This window comes from Mus caroli, chromosome 5, assembly GCF_900094665.2.
Source record: "Mus caroli chromosome 5, CAROLI_EIJ_v1.1, whole genome shotgun sequence".
NCBI classification, from domain to species: domain Eukaryota; kingdom Metazoa; phylum Chordata; class Mammalia; order Rodentia; family Muridae; genus Mus; species Mus caroli.
The window spans coordinates 141,902,831-141,925,244 of record NC_034574.1 but is presented as its reverse complement, the minus strand read 5'-3'; the positions used below and the strand labels follow the sequence as shown (position 1 = coordinate 141,925,244).

Sequence of the window (22,414 nt, the reverse complement as noted above, 5' to 3'; positions counted from 1 at the left end):
CTCCACTAGGGAGGGAAGCCAGGGCGGGAACCTGGAGGCAGGAACTGAAACAGAGAACGTGGCAGACCACTTCTTACTGGCTTTCTCTCCTGGCTTACTGAGCCTGCTTCCTTATGTAACCGGGACTTCCGACACAGGGGAAGCTCAGTCTTCCCATGTCAACCATTCATCAAGAAGACGCTGCCGCAGACCTGCCTACCGGCCATTCTGGTGGAGATGATCTTTAGGCTAAGGTTCCCTCCTCCCAGATGACTCCATCTTGGATGAGTGAGAAAAAGTTAGCCAGTGTGTGGCACCTGTGACGAGGACCAAGCCGGGCCAACTGGGACCATTCTTGTTAACGGATACATGGGTGTTAGGATAATTCTAATTTAAAAAAAAATAGTTTCATTTCTGTTAGTCTGTTCCCGCCTTAACTTAGGTGGGGTTTTACTGCTGTGAACAGACACCATAACTCTTATAAGGACAACATTTAGTTGGGGCTGGCTTACAGGTTCGGTCATCAAGGTGGGAACATGGCTGTTTCCAGGCAGGCATGGTGCAGGAGGAGCTGAGAGTTCTACCTCTTCATCTGAAGGCTGCTAGGAGAAGACTGACTTCCAGGAAGCTAGGATGAGGGTCTTAAAAGCCCACACCCACAGTGACACACCTACTCCAACAAGGCCACACCCAATAGTGCCACTCCCTATGCTGAGCATATGCAAACCATCACACACCTATTATTACAGTCAACTTATAGGTAACACTTCAGGAAACACAGAAAAGCTTAAAGGGAAGAGAAACACCCAAGCTGATAACTATTATAAATAGTATTTTCCGAATTTTGGACTAGCCATCTTACTGGAGATGTGTGACATTGTCTGAACAGTTAGGGATGCCCCATCGGTTAACAGGGTTGGGTAGAGATGCAGGGGGTTCGAGCTCAGGGCTCTGCATTTATGTCCTTCCACTGGGTCATACTCACAACCCCTGAGTATATTGATTTTTAATCTTTTTATAACGCAAAATATCATAGTGGTTTCTCCATGATAATATTGCTACTGACTGTCGCCGCGTATAGAGGTTTATAAATTCAGGATAACTTACTGCATGTCCTGGCTGCACGTTGGGATCACGAATCTGCTGTCTTCCTAAATAATTACTTTGTGTAGTTATAGTATAGGCCAGAGCCACACTTTCTTCCCCCGGAAACTACTTCCGAGGCAGAACGTCTAGGTCAAAATTCCTGCCTGTTTTAAAACCATTGTTCACTCTGGTCCTCCATGCCCCCCCCCCAACCCCTTTCTTCACGCACTTCACTGACTGAACACAGCATTCAACATGGCCACCCATGACATCTAAGGTCCTGTGAGCCACCTTCAGGAACCTCTCGGTTGTGGCAGACTTGCGCCTGCGTGGAGGATGTGTAGCCACCTCAAGCTATTAGGCAGAGACAGAGACCGGATGCTCAGGGGTCCAGTAGGCAGGTGGCCTCTCTCTTTCAGCGGCCATGGCGTCTGGGAGTCCGCAGAGCTTGTTCTAACGGTTCTAATGTAAAATTCATAACGATCTTTCCTTTCCGTTCAGCCTGCAGACGTGTGACCACAGATGACTTCTCGGTGGGGATGTAGCTTTTGTAAATGGGCTGTTACGTTGCCAGTGGGTTTACCTAGGCGTCAAATACAGTGAGCTTGAACTGTTGGCTGCTGTTAGACCAACAAAATAATAGTCTTGTTCCGGAGCGCTGCGTGCCTGGCTAAGATGCATGAAATCTGTCTGGAAACCTCCACTCAGCCTTTGCTACTGAGGGAGGAGAGTTTTTCAGTTTTAAACATATGTCCATGTTTGTGCAGTTTTTAAAGCCATGATTCTGAAATGGGAGCAGGGTGTGGCCTTGGAAGAAAGGCTGGGGTATCCAGCAGGGTGGGGTTTGGAACATCACTGCAGCAAGCTGGCATCTTGAAGCATGCATGCAGGCAGGCAGGCAGGCAGGCCATTTTTCTTCATTAGGCTCGTGGCCTTCCTGGACAGAACTTCTAATAGCTGGATGAAAAATGAGGTGAAATGTCTAAGTTGTCGGGAAAACAATTAGCATGAGAGCAAATAATGAAATTGAATCCTTGTATGGATCCCTCTGGTGTTCTGTGGAGAATTCAGACCACAGTTGCGGATGGGGCCTTCTGAAATGCAAGGAACATGCCAGATGCGAACACTGGATCTCCAGGGTCATTTCCTGACAAACGGCCCTGGAAAGGCAGCCGGTGTCTTCAGAAGGGAAGGAGAAAGGGCGGGCGAGGGCAGCCAGGACTGTCAGCAGTTGTCGAACAGCCCCATCTTGTGTTCTGTGCAACTGCGGGACTTGGGATTGTTGCATGGAGGTGAGTGAGGCAGGGCCTTCACTGTGGACCTGCCCTCTGTGGGTGCCATGGCCTCTGGGTTCAGGTACAAAGTGGCAAGCTGACTGATCAGGGTTGACCTGAACAGGGTTTGGCCCTGAGATGGGGTTGCCAAGGTTTTGTGTGAGAGTGGGACTTCCCCAAGCAGTGCTTCCCAGATGGACCAGTTAGTTACCCATCTTAGCAATGCGTTCTGAAGTCAGGTTCTGGACTTGTCCTGATGAGTAGATCTGACTAAAGGCGTCAGAAGGCATCAGTTCATAAGGGCAGTTTATGTGTAAGTTTTTATTGTGATAACACACAGTGCATGTGTGTGTGTATGGACATGTATGCTCACACGTGTATGTCGTGTTTTAAGTGCATATCCAGATGCTTCCAAAACTCCTCAGAGTCACATAGTAATAAACACCTTGCAAGACAAAAATCTCAAAATGATGGGGTGGCGCATGCCTGTCATCTTAGCCCTTGGGAAGCAAAGACAAGAGGATGGCAAGTTCAAGGCCGGGCCAGGCTGTAGACCTCGCTTCAGAAAATCCACACCCGCTCCCCCTCTGTCTTAGTCAGGGTTTCTATTCCTACACAAACACCATGACCAAGAAGCAAGTTGGGGAGGAAAGGGTTTATTCAGTTTACACTTCCACACTGCTGTTCATCACTGAAGGAAGTCAGGACTGGAACTCAAGCAGGTCAGGAAGCAGGAGCTGATGCAGAAGCCGTGGAGGGATGTTCTTTACTGGCTTGCTTCCCCTGGCTTGCTCAGCCTGCTCTCTTATAGAACCAAGACTACCAGCCCAGAGATGGTCCCACCCACAAGGGGCCTTTCCCCCTTGATCACTAATTGAGAAAATGCCTTACAGTTGGATCTCATGGAGGCATTTCCTCAACTGAAGCTCCTTTTTCTCTGTGATAACTCCAGCTGTGTCAAGTTGACACAAAACCAGCCAGTACACCCTCCATGCCCCAAAATACAAAAACAATTAAAATACGGTCAGGTCGGTCCAAAGTGCAGGTGATCTACCACAGCCTCGAATGCCCGAGCCCGGGAGCAGAGCAGTCTCCCCCATGGTCATGGGCAGGGATGACTGGTCATTGAAGCTCTCCAGCATTGCTGAATGTTTGTCCTGAAAAGATAAAAATTTGAAGTGCAGTTTCTGCTGAGTGCATATTGCTATTGCTGCTAACAGAGTTGAAAATTTTTCAATTTTTCAATTTGTGGTCAAGATTTACTCTTCTATACCAGTTAAGACACACACACACACACACACACACACACACACACCCCTCTGAAACACACACTATAGATATTGGCTATGGATAAGATATACTTCTCTCCAAGTCCTAGCAGCCCCAGGGAACCTTGGCTTCACCCCATCCACTGTCCAGCTGCCCCTTCTGTTCATAGCTGACTGTGGTTCAGCTGCTGCCACCCGTGACATTGTGGGGCTGCTATGACATTGGGGGCGGGGACCTGTCTGTTAAGTGGCACTCTCTGATTGTCACCACGTGTTTTGTGGCAGGTACTTCAAGCGTGGCAAGAGCCTGGAGTGCGACTTTTGACGAGCTGATAGGCAAGCCCATAGGAGAGTTCTCACGTCAGCACATGGCCCTGAATGCTCCTGGCGTGCTGGCCCAAACCCCGGACATATTTGCTGTGATTATAATTATCATCTTAACAGGTAAGGCCCCATTTTGACAGAAACACTGTGTTGGGGCGATGGGCAAAGCTCCTGTGTGTGTGTGTGTGTGGGGGGGTGTTACATTGTTTCTTACATTTATCCATTTGTTTGTTCGTTTATTGGTGGTAGGTGGAGCCCAGAGCCTCACTGTGCCTGGCCAGTGCTTTTACTGCCAAGCAAATCCCCAGCTGCTCTTGCTTTCTGGCTTCTTTGGTGCCTCCCCCCATTTCTTTGGTTTATTTTATAAATATATAAACAATTTTATTTTCTCCCTGTCCCAGTGGTTGCTTCCAGATCATTCCAGCCTTGGCTTGTGTAATAGCTGCTGAGGTCTGTTCATAGAGAGAGCCTCAGACGTCAGGATATCTCCTGTCCCTGGAGTGAGGTTTTGTAGCTCTGAACTCCCTTTGTCCGACTCCGTGGATGGTCATTCATTCGGGTAGGAACCTAGAGGTTTGTCTGCCAGGAAATTGTGGAGCAGTGAGCTCCTCTCTAGAAAAGGATTGTGTATCTCAGGCAACTTGGGTAGTTTTACTTAAACTTCATAGCCATGGAAACACTCCTTCAATACATAAGTAACAGGGAATTTGAAAATCCCAGATACCGCAGGACACAGCCAATGGTAGCTTCTCGTTAGCGACATTCATCTGTGCCTCGGATGCTCAGGCGGGCATCTTTCTCCACGGAGCATTTACCAGGAACACATAAAGCGTCAACACAGATAGTTCTCACCAAACATTAGAAGTTAGAAAGTCTTGGATGAACCTTGACAGCCCCATACCCCTATTTCTGTGTAATTTAAGTCATCCCACCGGGACCAGACTTGGCAGTATTTTTGGTCCTGCTAACAGAAACCTGTATCAGGAGATAAGTTCATATAACTGTTGTTAGATTTTTATCTTCTTAAACACGAACAGAAGGGACACTAAATCAAACAGTGCTCTGTAGCTTAGTGAAATCTTCCCCTCTGGTTAATTATTCATTATCTTATAATTTACCTCATATATGCAGTGTTTCTATTTATAGATATGTAGAAGCTGCCCACGGAAAAATCATTTCTCCAGCTATACTGGTTCCTGGGTGACACTGGGCCCCTTTTCAGATCCATCATGATATGTTAACCTTCTTTCCATCACTATAACAAATGCCTGGACTCACGTGGTATCAAGAAAAAAAAAAAAAGGCTTATTTAGGCTTACACTATTTGAGGCTTTCTGCCCTGTTACTTTGGGCCTGTGGGCTGGCAGAATTTTGTGATGGTAACATGGATCTGAGCCAAACTGTTCATTCATGGCTGGAAAGAGAAAGAAAGGGCCCAGTCCTGGTCTACAGTTCCTTTCAAGAGCAGCCCCAGTGACCTATAACCACCTGAATGCTCTCTGCTTCCCTATAGCACCACCTAGTGGAATAAACCTTTACTACATGAACGCCACCCCAGCCCCTCTCCGTGTGTGTGTGTGTGTGTGTGTGTGTGTGTGTGTGTGTGTGTGTGTGTGTGGCGTGCACTTAAATTCCAAACTGTGTGGGAGTCCCCAGACTGGGAGAATGCCTTTTGGGGTTCCTTGTCACTTGATCTGTTTTTGTTTGTTTGTTTTTGTTTTGTTTTGTTTTTTTTAATGTGAGTTTATGAGCTAGAATTGGTCAAACTTAAATACTCTCTTATACATACTAAGTTTGAGGAGGCACCGTGTATGCTAGCATTTCCTAGAACACTAATAATTGCTCCTAGCAACATGACCAATATCTCTTAAGTTAACCTGCCTCATTCCCTCACCTAAAACTTCCCAGCCTACCAGGAAGCTGAGCCACGTGCCATGTCCTCAGAGAGAATCATCTCTTTTTAACTTCCTTGTAATATCTTTCCCCTGCTTGGTGCGTGGACCAAGACTCTGGGCATCCTCAACCAAGGGGATGCTCTTTGTGGAAAACTGACTGCCAGGGTCCAGACTTCTGCAGGCCTCCATTGCCCTGTGGTGGCATCTCTGACCCCTAGGAATCCAGAATGAGCTCCCCCTGTCTGTGGCTGCCTTGATCTTTGCTCTAGAGCAACAGCCAGTTCAGCCATGTTTCCTGAGGCTCACAGAGAACCTGGGGTTCCCATGCCCATTGGTTTCTCTCTCCCCTCCACCTTTTTGCCCCCCCCGCCCCCCCCCCCCCCCGTCTCAGAGTGAACTAAACCGGTAAGTGGCTGAACCATCTACATGGTTTTCTGTTTGTGCCTTTTCTTAGGACTGTTAACTCTTGGCGTGAAGGAGTCAGCCATGGTCAACAAAATCTTCACCTGTATCAATGTCCTGGTCTTGTGCTTCGTCGTGGTGTCGGGATTCGTGAAAGGCTCCATTAAAAACTGGCAGCTCACGGAGAAAAATTTCTCCTGTAGCAGCAAGTGAGTTTATTTCGAGTGTCTCATCAGCCTGTGGCAGTTATCCATATTTGCTCTTTTAGCTCACAGATAATACCGTTCATAGGATAACACATAGCTTTAAATATTACATGCTTTTAATTTATGTTGTAAAGGTGCCTTGTTTTGCCCCNCCNCCCCCCCCCCCCCCCCCCCCACCCCCGGTGAAGTAGCTAAAGAGTTTTTCTTTTTAAAACGAATTGGTTAATGTATTTACTGTGCAGACCTGGCTGGCCTCTCATTCATAGACATCCACCTGCCTCTGTGCACCACGACATTCTCCTGCAGCGTCTTCAATGTGTTCTAATTACAACGTGTTCTAATTATTTAGGAAACAAAGGCAAATCATTGCAATGTCATTTTAATCTTCTTGGTCAGATTTTCAGGTGAATCTTGACGTCCCAGGACATACATGCACATTGTCCGTGAGTCTATCCTCATTAAGGCTAATGCTTGAGTCCCCGTGAGGAAGAGACCTTTGTCAGACACCATGGCTTTTTAATGGTGGCAGCTGGCCACTTTGGAATCGCAGGTGTCTTCCTTTTGTTCTGTCCTGCCTGACGAGAACGTCTGTTGGCCTCTTGTCTAGTTAGTGCTGGACTGGGTGTGGGGCACACCCCAATTTTTGCAGAGCGGGGGAAATAAAATAAGGTACAGGGTATGCCCAGGATATCTGAAGATTGGCCTGGAACACCTCTTCCACACACCCGCCCTGACTTGACCGCACCCCTCTGCCTCCGTCTTCATTCCTTTTACCAGAGTCCAGAGAGTAACCACGTGTATGACCTACAAGGGAAGTCCTAGGCTAGCGATCTGGACAATGCAGTCACCAAAACCACATTTGTCGCTGGTGACAGACCAGATGCCAAGCCTGTCCTATCACTACAGTGGGAATGGGAAGATGTTGAATTAGATACATAAGACTTCGCTGATACTACCCTCCTAGAATTATCAGTTTAAATAAAAGTATCATTTACTTCCCTAAATCCAACTATGGAGAAATAAGGACTTTGACTGGCTCACTCTCAAACGTTCTGGAGTTAGTTATATTTATGCCAAATGCATTAGTCCCCATGAGTGTAAGGTGGAGTGGAGCCAGCTTCAAGTACGTTTTGAAGTCCACAGTAGGGTTTGGAGACTCAAGAGAACACGTTTTCACTGGTTGCTATTTACAGGCAGGAGTGAAACACAGAGGCCGCTCTTGTTTCCTGGTGGTCAGCTGAGATTTAATTTTGTTAGCGCAGGTTGCTTGGGCCAGCAACAGTAATTCCCTAGTCATCCCCACACTGGCCGTCATAAGGGACAGTTTATACAGCACTGGTCTCCTAGACAAGGTGGCATTTGTTGCCCAGGTGGAGCCTTTAAGTCTGTCTGAAGACTAGAGACACTGCTGCTGGGCCACAAGGGACTCTGCCACTTTAGGAGCCAAGTTCTGCCGGCCTGGAACCTGTTTGTTTTATTCAAGTCTATAAATGGCCTTGTTTTACTTATTCATTTTCCTTTTTCCAGCTGTAGATATCTATTTCTCCCGATAGCCCTGTGTACACATGTATGATGTTGCTTGTCTGTCAGCGACAAGCCCACACTCCCCCCGCCCCAAACCCCATCCATCACGTGGAGGACCTCTGGTAACGATCTTAGGATGTCCTGAGTGCTTCTCTGTGGCTATGGGAACACACTGACAAGGAAAGGATTAGTTTAGTTTATACTTCCAGGTCACAGTTCATCATTGGTGGAAGTCATTGGTGGAAGTCAGGCAGGAGCCTGGAGGCCTGACAGCACATGTTGGGGAGCAGAGGTCTGAGGAGAAGTGGGGCAAGGTCTCTGTGGAAGGTTTATCCTTGCTCTTGGGTGCTGCACCTATTCCATCGGTTGGAGAAGGCTGTGTGAGCCCCTTGTCGGAGTCAGAGCATCTGTCGTCAGCAAGGCACCCAAGCTTCTGTTTCTGGTCCGCTGTCCACATGGCAAGCTCCGTCTTCTCCACCTTCATTTAATAACTCGACTTTGCTTGTCTTTTTTTTTTAAAGATTTTATTTATTTATTTTATGTATGCAAGTACACTGTAGCTGTACAGATGGTTGTGAGCCTTCATGTGGTTGTTGGGGATTGAAGTTTTAAGACCTCTGCTTGTCCCCTAAGAAGAAAAGGAAATTTTCTGAGGAGCCTGAAGTTGCTGCTAGCTTCACAAAGAGCAGCACAAAGAAAAAGAAAAAGTCCCAGAAAGCACAGGAGGATTAGAACGGACCTGATTGGTGGGAGGGGCATACCTTGTGGTGGCAGCTCCTGCCCATAATAAAACCCCAATAAAAACAAAAACAAAAAAGACCTCTGCTCGTTCTGGTCGGCTCGCTCAGGCCCAAAGATTTATTTATTTATTATACATAAGTACACTGTAGCCGACTTCAGACGCACCATAAGAGGGCGTCAGATCTCATTACAGATGGTTGTGAGCCACCATGTGGTTGCTGGGATTTGAACTCAGGAAGAGCAGTCAGTGCTCTTAACCGCTGAGCCATCTTGCCAGCCCTACCTTGCTCATCTTTGTAGGCCCAGACTCTCACTCCACAGGGGCTGCCGCCCAATGTTTCTTCAAAGCAAACCTTCAGTGGAGGCACCCCCACTTTTGCCTACAGCCATATCTCCCTCCTGTATACCAGTGCTTAAGGGATCTAGCGGTTGAGTATAAACAGTCTGCCTCTGTAATTCCTGAACTTGTTTGGAATTTCTGGCTTTAGACTTAAGCTCCTGGTACATACACGACCTGGGGAGGAGGGTGAGCAAAGAGCCTTCCCACCTGTGTCCTGTGTCCCCGAAGACTCCTTCCTCTCCCTACCGTTCTCTACATACAAAATACTTCTGGAAGGGCTAATCATGAGTGCCATCAGGGCTCCGGCCCCGGAGCAGAGGCCTGACACTCACTCAGAGTCCTCACTGGAAGACTAGGGACATCGGCCAGAGAGACTGAAGCCCTGTCCTTCTCTTCCGAGCTGTGATGTCTCCAAAAATGGAACCGTGCAGCAGGTGTTCTAATCTCTGCTGTTTTGTTTTGTTTCTCCTAGCGACACATACTTGAAATACGGTGAGGGAGGGTTTATGCCCTTTGGATTCTCTGGTGTCCTGTCAGGGGCAGCGACCTGCTTTTATGCCTTCGTGGGCTTTGACTGCATCGCCACCACAGGTCCGTGGACTCTCGCACCCGTGGGGCCCTGCTTCTTTGCAACCACCTCCAGTAATGCCTTTTCCTCTTGGCACAGGCCACTTGCAGCTCTGGGTCTGTGGGAGTAACTGCAGAGATTTGTCACTTCCTGCTGATCGCTTCTCACCCCCCAACACCCCCTAGGAGCAGTGCCTGGCAGGAAATTACATCATTAACATAATGAGGGCTCTGCTGCTAGACTGGGACAATGACAGCGTGGCTGTAGCCTGATTTCATATCTGCACGCGCAGGCCTTTGTAATAACAACAGCCGGGCAGGTTGGATAGATCAGGCTCCCTTAAGCCTTTCAGCCTTTCTCAGCCAAAAGAAACAAACCTCTCCCTTAGCTGAGCCGCCATAGAAGGGTCGGGAACACCCTCCCGGGCTGTGGTTATGCGGTGGGCGTTACTGAGGGCGTTACTGTCACAGGAGGGCAGAAGACCCCCATGGGGCGTGGCTTAGCGAGGTTGACCATGCGGAGGATGTGATAATATTGCTACTCCTCCCCCTTCCCTCATTGGCTGACACCCTGTTGCTTCTAGGGGAAGAAGTCAAGAACCCCCAGAAGGCCATTCCTGTGGGCATCGTGGCGTCCCTCCTCATCTGCTTCATAGCGTACTTTGGCGTGTCCGCCGCTCTCACACTCATGATGCCTTACTTCTGCCTGGACATCGACAGCCCGCTGCCTGGTGCCTTCAAGCACCAGGGCTGGGAAGAAGCTAAGTACGCAGTGGCCATTGGCTCTCTCTGCGCACTTTCCACCAGGTGAGATCAGCTTCAGCTTCCGAGTGCTCCCAAGCCCAGCACCCCAGCGTCAGTGGCGTGTCTCGTTGTGTTTTAGCCCAGTGGAATGTTATACAGCTGTGTTGTGTTATAAAACGTGCTCCCTTTTATCCATGGTGAGCATGGATACACTGGATGCCTGAAGCAAAAGATTATTTCAAACCCCATATACACAGTATTTCCTTTTACACACACACATACACACACACACGTGTAATGTATAGCATTTGGCACAGTAAGATTGACACCAATAGCTAAGGGTACAATGGAGGCACTATTATGTACTGACATTTTAAAGATTTACTTGTTTATTTTATGTTTATGAGCACTCTGTCTGCATGCCAGAAGAGGGCATCAGATCCCCGTGTAGACCGTTGTGAGCCACCATGTGGTTGCTCGGAATTGAACTCAGGACCTCTGAAAGAGCAGCCAGTGCTCTTAACCGCTGAGCCATCTCTCCAGCCCATGTACTGACCATTTTAAAAAGTAGAATGATCAATTGCTTATTTCTGGAATTTTCTATCTAATATTTCCATACAGTAGTTGACACGGGTTACAAACTACAGAATGTGAGGGTCGGTAAGGGGAAACCACCACAATATTGTGAAGAACTTGAGCCGATGTCTGTACATGATACTTGGCAAGAAAATTGTTTTCTGCTCATGACTTTGGCCTCTGAACCAGGCCCCCTCTTTGATCACTGTATTTTGGTTTTTAGTTTGGTGTAAGGCAGTAGCTCCTTTGGATAAAGGAGCAGGTGTCTTTTAATGAGACATATACCCCCCCACCACACACACACACACACACACACACACCCTGTGCTTCCCCACCAGCTTGTGTAAACAGGAGCCATTTGCTAACGATCAGCCTCAGCTAGGAATATTTGCAGACACAAATGTGAAATCTCCCTTTATGGAGGTGGCTCCTGGATCACATCTCTTCTCTGTCAGGGGCCCCTGTTCTTACCATTGGTCTTAGCTCTGTGATGTTAACTTTGTGAAGTGCCGCACCTTGTAGCCCTGGGTGCCGGGCAGTACGGAGGGGAGTTGATCTTGGTGAGAGCAGACGCCCCTCCTTGGAGGCAGCCTTGATTGGTTCCCTGAGGCCTTGTCTGCCAATGACCTGGTTTTTGCCTGTTTTGCCTTCCTCTCACCCAGTCTCCTAGGCTCCATGTTTCCCATGCCCCGAGTTATCTATGCCATGGCTGAAGATGGATTACTGTTTAAATTTTTGGCCAAAATCAACGATAGGACCAAAACACCGGTAATCGCCACTGTGACCTCAGGCGCCATTGCTGGTAAGTGTGCACTTACCGTTACAACTCGTTTCCCGGGCTGTTACTAAATCAGCACACGGAGGGGAGCAGATCTCAAATCTTCGTCGTCTGTGAACTGTGAAAAGCTGCAGCTTGTCTATTAGAACTTTATCAGACTGCCCCTGTTCACATTCAGGACTGGGCTCACCAAAAGATAACTGCGTTAATTTTTTTAAAAAAAAAGATTTTTATTTTATGTGTATGTATGTTTGGCCCTGCATGTGTGTGTGTGTGCACCAAGTGTGCGCCTGGTATCTATGGAGGCCAGAAGAGGGAGCCAGGTTTCCCAAAACTAGAGTTACAGATGGTTGTGAGCCAACAACACGTGGCTGTTGGTAACCGAGCTCAAGTCCCCTGAAAGAGCAGCCAATGCTCTTAACTGCTGAGCCATCTCTCCAGTTCTAGATACCTATACTTTGATAAAAGACAAAGAAACCAGATTTACAGAGGGTAAGATGCAATTATTCTTAGAGTTTAACTCTTATTGTCAGCCAGGCAGTGGTGGCACACGCCTGTAATCCTAGCACTTGGGAGGCAGAGGCAGGTGGATTTCTGTGTTCGAGGCCAGCCTGGTCTACAGAATGAGTTCTAGGACAGCCAGGGCTACACAGAGAAACCCTGTCTCAAAAAAACAAAAACCAAACCAAAACAAAATAAAACAAAACCTCTTATAGTCATCTCCATGGGCAGGGCGTGTACGCATGCACACACACACACACACACACACACACACACGTGTACGCACTCCTATTCCTTCAGAGCCACCCATCTTCCCTGTCCGTTGAAGGTTTCCTGGTGTAGAATTTGGTAGGCTGATCTCTTGCATAATCCAAGCCAAGGGGACTTTCAGGTAATCATCTGCAAGTCCAGTATCCATGTGTCTTACCTCATAGATTCCCCAGAAAAATGAACATCTCCCAATCAGTTGAGAACAAAATCCATGTACCATCTCTTCCTGGGGGCATATTACAGGTGTTCTTGTTTGTGCTCAAACAGTGGTAGACCCAGAGCAGGGGAGGTTATTTTTATGTGATCATGTTCATCCCCAAGAAGACAGCTGTGCTAGAAGATTTTGGTAAACTAAAGGACCATTTAGGGGGCTGGAGAGATGGCTCAGTGTTTAAGAGCACTGACTGCTCTTCTGAAGGTCGAGTTCAATTCCCAGCAACCACATGGTGACTCACAATCATTTGTAATGCGGTCTCATGCCTTCTTCTGATCTGTCTGAAAATAGCTACAGAGTACTCATACACACAATAAATAAATCTTTTTAAAAAATGTAAAAGAACCATATAATAGTACTGGAGACCCCGAAGGACACTGAGGTGCACACAGCCCACTGTCCAGCTGGAGTAGTAGGGGCCTGGAGAGTCCCAAGGGTCACATCTAGGGGGGCTGAGCCACTCTTGATTGATTCGTTAGTGTTCCTGCCAGAGTCAGTTCCTTGCAGCATCCGACTGGCGCCAGGGGTCTTGTGTGAGCCAGGTACCATACAACTTGTATCTCGGTGATTTCTTGAATGGCCACTCGTAAGAAAATGGGCCATTTACTAGTTGTATTAGTATTTTTGCTTTATTAGTGTTTTGGCTTTGTGACTATTATATTAAAGAAAAGAAAACCAGTTTCAGTATTGCTGCCTGTAATTAGTGATTATAGCAGTGAGGTTACAATATGATGAGTAGAATTAGGCCACTGAAGAATTTGCTCAGTGTTTCCACATAATTTGATTTAGTATTTCCTGCCCGTGATCACAAAAGGAGGTCCAATCATCTTTCAGGTGTCTATCAAGCACATGCCTCTTGCCAAACCACGTGTTTGGTTTATTTCCCCGCTTTGGTAGGATTTAGAGTTGGTATTCTAAGATCGTCTCCGGGGAAGAAGTTTGTCTGGGTTTCTCTGTGAGCAGGGATAGAGGCAAGCGTGGCATGTGGGGTTGGTAGGTGTTCCAATGATCCGGAAGGCCTTCGCTGCTCTCTAACCATATTATTCATCATCAGTTTAAATCTGTTTGGCTGGCATCGATCTGATGGGGCTGCAGAGATGTTTGTGGACCGTCTCGTGATCATGCTCTAATTTGTATTGATTTGCATGTGATTTGAAAATATCCCAGAGTAGATCTTGCCAAATTATTTTTTTAAAGTGGGAAAATTGGTATTACACGGACATAAATAGACAGCACAGGGAATTTTTAAACAAACACATGTTTATCGTACTACTGGGGATCGAACCTAGACATTACATATGTCTACCGCTACCGCTATGTCTACTGCATTGTCTGTCTCTACCGCTGACCCGGACCTCCTAAGCATGTGTGTTCTACTGGGTGGCAGGATGGGAGGGTTGGCTTGGTAATGGGGATGCCATCATTTAGAAATAACTTTGAACTTTTCATATGTGAGGAACAACCTTTCCCTACTTATCTGTCTAGAGTAGGAGCCCCTGTGTCTTCCCAGAGCAGCCAGTCTCCCCATCACTGTTATCTCTAGATAGATGTGTCATTAGATCATAGTCTAGGAGTCCAGACACTGGCCTGCCTGCTTCAGGGCTGAGTACCTAGAACTTAGTGACTGGCATACTCTCAAGTAGTGATACCTGTCTGGATGAGTGAAGGTGGATGGAGGAGAGATGGGTGGATGGAAGAGGAATGGGAAGATGGAGGAAGGTTGGATGGGTGGAGGAGGGATGGGTGGGTGGAGGAGGGATGAATGGTGGGTGGAGGAGGGATGGGTGGGTGGAGGAGGGATGAGTGGATGGAGGAAGGATGTATGGTGGATGGAGGAGGGATGGGAGGGTGGAGGAGGATGAATGGTGGGTGGAGGAGGTAAGGGTGGGAGGACGATCAGATGAAGGATGATATAGAGACAAAGGTGTGTGAGGAGATGGACAGATGGAGCACAGATGGGTGAATATGGATAGATATAGACAGAGGAAGATGAAATGGGTGAAAAGATGGATGTGTGGATGTGGCTGTCTGAGCACCACTAACATGTGGCAGAAGTCCCAGTGGGGTCAGAATTACAAGAACCTGATCCCGGCTCTTCCATTCACTACTAGCTGTATAACCTTAGCTGAACTTGATAACTTAAAACAGTATTCATCTGTAGTGTTAGCTTAGAAGATCATTTTATACACACACACACACACACACACACACACACACACACACACACACACGGCATTCTATGCAAATTTTAACGTTATTTCTTGAGAACTCTCTTCCAACCTTGAGCCTGACTTCAATTGAGCAATGCCTCTCATGGATAGGCTGAGTGAGGGTGGGGCTGGAAGTACCCAGATTACAGGTAGGTGGCAGTCCTGACCATAGGACGGCCAGAGGGCCACTCACAGCCCCGATGTCTGTCTTCTCCCCAGCTGTGATGGCCTTCCTCTTTGAACTGAAGGACCTGGTGGACCTCATGTCCATTGGCACACTCCTGGCTTACTCTTTGGTGGCTGCCTGTGTTTTGGTCTTACGGTACGTATGGCATCCCTGAGGTCAATGACAAATGGTAAACAAAAGCTTATGGCTGTTTTAACAGTGCTGAGGAGGGGGATTGTGAGTTCATAGTTTTCAGGCCATACTAGATGAATTGGAGAATGCCGGGTAGATGGAATGTGGTCAGTGGTACACCCAGCCCCCACCCTGTCCACTGGGGTCCCTATCATGTCCCCTATCTTTCTGGCTAAGTGTCCCCAGCACCAGCATTGGTCTGAATCTGGGATCAGAAACGTAGAAGGCGTAGGGCAGTGACTTCAGTCGGCCCGATTGTTGGGGTACATGATTCCCAGGACTGCATTAGAAGAACCTCGGGCCTATGTATACTGTAGCTTCTGAGTGTCTGTAGCTCTCAGGGACACTGGATTCTCATTGTTTTTATTTTAACGACAACAGCATTAAAGTGGCTTTAGGGCCACTGAAGCTGGGTGCTCTAGCGCCTCACCCACGCAGAGCCTTCCCAAAGCATAGGCCTGCACCCCATCTTTGCTTGGACATGGAAGAACAGGCCTCTGCTCTAGAGATGTCCTGAGGTGGCATTTGTCATGAGAACATGCATTCACAGTGACTTTTTGTGACACAACCATAGCTTCCTTTCCTCCTTCAGGCGTGTGTTAGAAAGCAAAAAGCCATTTCCATAAAGCCAGGTCTGATCCCTGCTAGCGACTGCAAATTCAGCCTAAACTAGTTCATAGGCCTCTTCAATTCTAGAGGCTCAACCCTAACATGTTCTTTGAGTCCCACCTACTTTCTTTCTTTTTTTTAAATTTATTTATTTTATGTATGCAAGTACACTGTAGCTGTGTTCAGACACACCAGAAGAGGGCATCAGATCCTATTACAGATGTTTGTGAGCTACCATGTGGTTGCTGGGAATTGAACTCAGGACCTCTGGAAGAGCAGTCAGTGCTCTTAACCGCTGAGCCATCTCTCCAGCCCCCACCTACTTTCTTAATTGGCTAAAATACAATGCCTTCGTGAGTCTGTAGGAAGAACAGTTAACTAGCTTGATACCCTTGATACGCACGCTTCTTGCGCTTGGACTTGATTGTCCTCAAAACAATTCAAAAGAGACTCTGCTTTTCAAAGCTGTTGAGGATGGACGGTCTGGTTGGGAAGGCAAGGACCTGCCCTCATGTAATCACATGCTTCATCTGCAGGTAGCCTGGGTCATTCCGCAGGGTCCATTCTTCACCAGCTCTGTCGGTTCGCACTCCAAGGAACTTAGCGTTTTAGAATAGCTTTATCCATTTACGGCATGCAGACAGAGCTTACCAGTCCTCCATTGGTCTGTCCTTTGTTCTTGTATTGCTAGAGACTGCACCGTTCTACTGGTTTATGACCTGTGTCCCAGGCACCTTACCTTTGAATGCACACTGAGAACTCAGACTGATGTGTGTGTCCTTTCTTAGCAAAAGCCGCTAGCAGCACTCATGCAGTGGGCATGTCTTTACAGGTACCAGCCAGAACAACCTAATCTGGTATACCAGATGGCCAGAACCACCGAGGAGCTAGATCGAGTAGATCAGAACGAGCTGGTCAGTGCCAGTGAGTCACAGACAGGCTTTTTACCGGTAGCCGAGAAGTTTTCTCTGAAATCCATCCTCTCACCCAAGAACGTGGAGCCCTCCAAATTCTCAGGGCTAATTGTGAACATTTCAGCCGGCCTCCTAGGTAAGAGCTCCCGTTTTCCTGGGAAGGGGTTTGGAGTCTACGTCTGTGGTGCTGTGTGGCTTCTGCTCCACAGGCATGAGAGTTGGGTAGGGATGCAGGATGGTGGGAAAGATGAGGGTCTGGTTTGATACCCAGCTATGACACCAGCTTTTCATTCCTATGGAATTTATGACACAGATGCAGTCTCCTTTTGGAGGATTTGAATATATATATATATATATACATATATATATATATATACACACACATTATGTATATATGTGTGTCTATATCTTCAAATATATATCTTCAAATACATATACATATTATGTGAGTGTGTATGCATATATACATATATATATACATTTTATGTATGTATATATACATATAATATGTGTGTATATATGTATATATGTGTGTGTGTGTATATATATATATATGGAGATTTCCCCAATTCTAATTCTTTTCCTCTCTCACAGCCGCTCTTATCATCACCGTGTGCATTGTGGTCGTGCTTGGAAGAGATGCCCTGGCGGAAGGGACACTGTGGGCAGTCTTTGTAATGACAGGGTCAGTCCTCCTCTGCATGCTGGTGACAGGCATCATCTGGAGACAGCCTGAGAGCAAGACCAAGCTCTCATTTAAGGTGAGCAGCTTGGCAGGCCTGCAGGAAAAAATACCGATGGGTCGAGAGCATGGTTTTTCTGCAAGAAAGCTGAACCTTTGTGGCTCGGCCAGACTTGGGAGCTTCGGGAGGCCAGTCTGGCCAGCTCACCTCAGGGACCCGCAGAGCACAAAATGTCTTGTTAAGCAGGAGCCCCTATGTCTCCCCAGTCCTCAGTTAGTAGGGCATACCCTGTCTCTAAGGGCCTCTTGTTAAATATCCTGATGAATTGCCTGACATTGTTTGGCCTTGGACTCAAGGTATCTGCAGTTTTAATAATTTAATATAATAAGAATAACAACAACAACATCAACATAGTTTAACCTTGGGGATAAAATGGATAGCCCTCTTCTAGTCTCTTTACGAGGAATGTTTGGGCAATTCTGTTTGGAGTGGGCTGTTGAGTTTGCCACCTCCCATCAGATCTGATGGCGCCTCGTGTCTCTGCAGGTACCCTTTGTCCCCGTACTTCCCATCTTGAGCATCTTCGTGAACATCTATCTCATGATGCAGCTGGACCAGGGCACGTGGGTGCGGTTTGCGGTGTGGATGCTGATAGGTATGTATGTATGTATGGGATGGTGTGTGCTTTGCTGGGTGAACCCGCATTCGATACCCAGCTTCTCTCTGTAAGGCCTGAGTGTTTTCCCCTCCTGCTTCCTGACTGGCTAGTTCATGTAGCAGAACCTGCCTCCTTTCACCTTAGACAACATGGAGGAACACGAGTTGTCAGCGGCTTACTCTAAAACTCCTGACGTGTTATGGAATCTCCTCCTTCAGATACCTTTCATGGGCGGCTGCCCAAGATAGTTCTCTCTCCAGGCATATCTTGAAGTTAAAAAAGCATGAGGTGAGAGAGATAGTTATTAAGAAAGTACCAGTCACTCTGAATAGGAAGTCTGGGTTGTACCTACTTGCCCAGTACCTGGCTCTGGGCTCTTCCGAGTACCTCTGCCAGAAGGACCACGAGCGTGTGGGAGGTGCTGGGAAGCTCTTGATGGAACGGCAGCTCTCGAGACAATCAGGGCTTGAGCAACTTGGGGATTGTGTATGGTTTAGTCCGGGGTTGTCTGCCTGGGTGCTGGCCACCCCTCACTAGGGCTGATGTTGTGTCTCTCCCTACCGAGAGCGTGCCACTCTCTTCCCAATCTCCACCCCAGGCATCTGACCTTGGGGCTGTAGAAGCTGGTTTCAGTCCTTCTCATTCTGTCTGATGGCCTAGGAGACCCTGGGCCTTCTCCTCGTGAGAAGCACCTTGCCTTATTTCTTTGTACGTTCCAGAGGCCTGTCTTCATTTGGCTTCAAAGTCTAGAGAGGTGCCCACTGCTCACTGTGATCCATTTCTTGGTGGTGGAGGTATGGGGTCTTCTCCTAAACTCCCCCTGCCTTGGGCTGGTGAGCCCTCGGGACTGTATTCCTGTGTGGGTTGCACAGGTGACCCTGAGCCATGTGTTCACAGTCCCTTGTGGGTCAGTCCTTTTAAAGCATCACTGCAAATGTAGAGAGCCCTGGATGCTGGGTCAATACTGTACACAGCCCTTGTTGTTGACTGTCTCCTTCAGTCTAATGGGTTACTTAGAAAAAAAAAAATCAGAGCTACTAAGCCAGTCTAGGCAGAGTATCTGCTGGAAGTCCCAACCTGGGAAGGAACAGTGTCTCTCTGGTACTCTGATGTCACCTAGTGGTGGCCAACAGCTCAACATCTTCTGTGACCTTCTACCTAGCCTGCTGCTCAGGGAGGCCCCTGTGCACTGCCCAGGATATACACAGGTTTTCCACAGTGCAACCAGGACAGTAACTTTGGCTAATCCCATCCGGGGCAGGGGCCGTGTGTCGCCTCTCTGGATGTTGAAGTCTACCTGGGCTGCCCCCTGCGGGTCTGGCAGCCCTGCCTGCACTCTTCACCCTTCTGTCCCCTTTTCCCTGTAGGTTTCACCATCTACTTCGGTTATGGGATCTGGCACAGTGAGGAAGCGTCCCTGGCTGCTGGCCAGGCAAAGACTCCTGACAGCAACTTGGACCAGTGCAAATGACGTGCAGCCCCACCCACCAGGGTGACAGCGGTTGACGGGTGCCCGTAGAAGCCTGGGACCCTCACAATCTCTCCACTCATGCCTCAGGATCAGCTCACACCCCCAATGTCACCAAACCTGGTTTGCTGCCAGCTCGTGAGATCCTGGTCACTTCTGGACAGTCCCTTGGTTTACTCATCTCCCTCTGAACAAAGAAAGCAGCCCTTCTCCCTGCTGGCTGGCCGGGTGCTTCGCTGCTGCGGCCCCAGCAGAAGGGAGGCCCCCTTCTCCTCTTACTTGGGAAGCAGGCCTCCCTCCCTCCCTGGGACCACCCTGGCATCGCCCATGTGCACACTCCAGATGGCTAGTGAGCCTCTCCCTGTCAGTCCAGGACAGTCTCCTGACCACAAGATGCAAGACTATCCCAGCGAGGAAGCATGCGCCCCAACAGTGCTACCTGACAGCCCATCAGCTACAGAATACCTAAAGAGGAGGAACAGGCCCACATCTTACTGCTTTCTGGCTGGGGAAGTAGGATGGGGTCCGCGTTCTGCACAGAACGCAGCACGGTGTGAGCCGTTCAGGTGTGAGCCGCTCATCTCGAGCACAGAAGACGGGAGATCCCTGGAGTGACCAGTAGTGTCGAGATGGGACAGCCAGCTCGGCCCGCGTGGACTAGGGCGACATTCTCTGGTCTCATTCCTAGCAGGCCTGGGTCGGCTTCTGCTGCTCTTGGCGCCTTGTCCCCACTGTCCTGAGTCACTGGAACACGAGGCTGTATCCGTAGGGTTATGTCATTCTCTTGGGTCTTCTAAAGTTCTTCAGACAGGTGGCACTCAATGTGGGGTGGTGACGCCTTCCTGGCCACTGACGTGATCTGTGTGGCCTTTTACATCTAAGGAGTGCTGCGGAGTCCTCCCCTGCTGCTTGCTGTGAATCACTCCACTGGATTAACTTGGGGCTTAATGTTACCTTGGAAGATAGCCAAATCATTACCGAACTGCCATATCAGCTTGCGGTTCAAGATGTGTGGCCTGCGCAGGAGATGGCTTGGGGTCCTATTACTATTCCTCTGGTAGCTGTGGTGCCTTTGCCTGCTGCTGGTGAGATTTCCACCCTGGCCTGGACCTTATTCCCCTTCATTTCCCCTCCCCCACCCCACGCTCCATATCTCTCGGGGTGCGGGCCCGAGGGCCGACACCTCTTCATTTACTCTTTGTAGATAGAAACTGCTTGAGAGTGCTGGTGGATTCTCAGAACCAGCAGGGTGCCCTTCCCCCACCCCACATCCCTCTTCCACACCATATTGGGGTGGGGAAGGCTAGTGTCTTAGTCTAATGTTAATGCTGTTTATAAAGCCAAGCTTTCTTTTCTGTCTGGCCTTTGACCCAAGTCTGGTGGAACAGGCTGGGTAGGTAGACTGATGGCCCTGTCTTCCCTCTGCTCTGGAAGATTCTTGAGAATGGAAGAGTTAGTGGGGCTGGACCGGCTCGTAGCCTAATGGTAGCGCACTTCCCCAGCCTACACAGGGCCTCAGCTTCCACCCCCAGCACTATGTATGGAAAATTAGGGAGATTAGAGAAACCACCTGGTTGCTGGGTCAGCCAGTGGAGGACAGCGAGCATCCAAGAGCCAGGCCCTGACCACCATCCAGGCAGTTTGTCTCCGAGGCTGCCTGAGAACACTGCAAAAGGAGTATTATAAGACCCTACATGTTGAGTTTCTAAAGGTATTTAAAGTTATGTAGATTGGTGCTGTAAAATATTTTGATAAATATTAACTTATTTTATTTGGGTCTTGATTACCTATTGTCTTCTTAGGGTCTGTTAAGTATCTGTCTGGGTTTTTTTTTTTTCCTTGTTACTTGCAGAGAGAGAGAGAGAGAGAGAGAGAGAGAGAGAGAGAGCCCAGTGAGGTGTTGGAAGAATCTTTTAAAGTTTAGTGTCTTTGGCTTCTTTTTTGAGACAAGGTTTCACTCTCTAGCTGGCCTGGAATAGGATTATCGTTGCCCAGTCTGGCCTCTGCCTCAGGCTCCCGAGTGCTAAGAGCATAGTCGTGAGCCTCCGCTCCTCCTGCTGAACTGTCTCTTGCTTTCTGGGTAAAACCTCCCTGTCTAAGGCAGCCTAACCATGTGTTTACAGTTGACGTTTCAGCCAGCAGCTTGTATCCCACCAAGGGGAAAGGTGTGTATCCAGGGGTTTGATCTGTCACCATCCCTCCTGAGGACCGCAAGCAATGGTCTATATATACATCTGTTCTATATGTTTCCCTGTGTGACACAGGAGCAAACACAGGCCCTGGTGGGGTGGGGTGGGGTCGGGGCAGGGGGTGGGCATCCTGAACCCACTTCCTAGTCAGGAAAAGATGCTTGAAGGGGGCATGCCTAGTTAGTTGATCAGCCATTGAGCTTTTACTAAGAGTGGACAGTTACTGGGGAAGCTTTTGGGGGTACACAGGAACAATGATGTATATAGTTATGCCTGGAGTGAACCTCTAATGTGCTTTTTATTACGCCCCCAGTTCCTTCTGAAAGGAAAACACAAGCCCCAAACCCAAACAACACACACACACACATATCCCTCCAGACCAACAGCAGGTATAATCCTGTCTCCTAGCCTCCTGCCCAAAGAAGAGTCCCATTGGGTTTCAAAGCATGGCCAGCATTTCCTACCTAGCTGGAACTTAGACATTCTAAAGACACATTCCCATGCCTTGTTTACCTGCAGCTAGTATATTCACATTGGAAAGACCCATTTTCCCAGGAGCCTGTGCTCTTCCTGTCTCTGGGTCTAAGTTCATGAAGAAGCCAATACCCAGGGAGCTGTGCTTAGGAGTGGGGCACA

At 48.3% G+C, this 22,414-nt stretch overlaps 1 protein-coding gene across 3 annotated transcripts in view; it reads left to right on the top strand.

The window, feature by feature from the left end:
* Slc7a1 (solute carrier family 7 member 1) overlaps nt 1-21,885 on the top strand; it is a 70,141-nt gene extending 48,256 nt beyond the window's left edge. For all 3 annotated transcript variants that reach the window (XM_021162329.2, XM_029477849.1, XM_029477848.1), the window contains exons 4-13: nt 3,893-4,051; nt 6,281-6,437; nt 9,512-9,630; nt 10,191-10,413; nt 11,589-11,728; nt 15,119-15,221; nt 16,699-16,916; nt 17,375-17,541; nt 18,010-18,118; nt 19,489-21,885. In XM_021162329.2, coding sequence (XP_021017988.1) covers nt 3,893-4,051; nt 6,281-6,437; nt 9,512-9,630; nt 10,191-10,413; nt 11,589-11,728; nt 15,119-15,221; nt 16,699-16,916; nt 17,375-17,541; nt 18,010-18,118; nt 19,489-19,592 — 1,499 coding nt within the window. In that variant the 3' untranslated portion in view covers nt 19,593-21,885. The remainder of the gene's footprint in view (nt 1-3,892; nt 4,052-6,280; nt 6,438-9,511; nt 9,631-10,190; nt 10,414-11,588; nt 11,729-15,118; nt 15,222-16,698; nt 16,917-17,374; nt 17,542-18,009; nt 18,119-19,488) is intronic.
* Nucleotides 21,886-22,414: the final 529 nt, after the last annotated feature.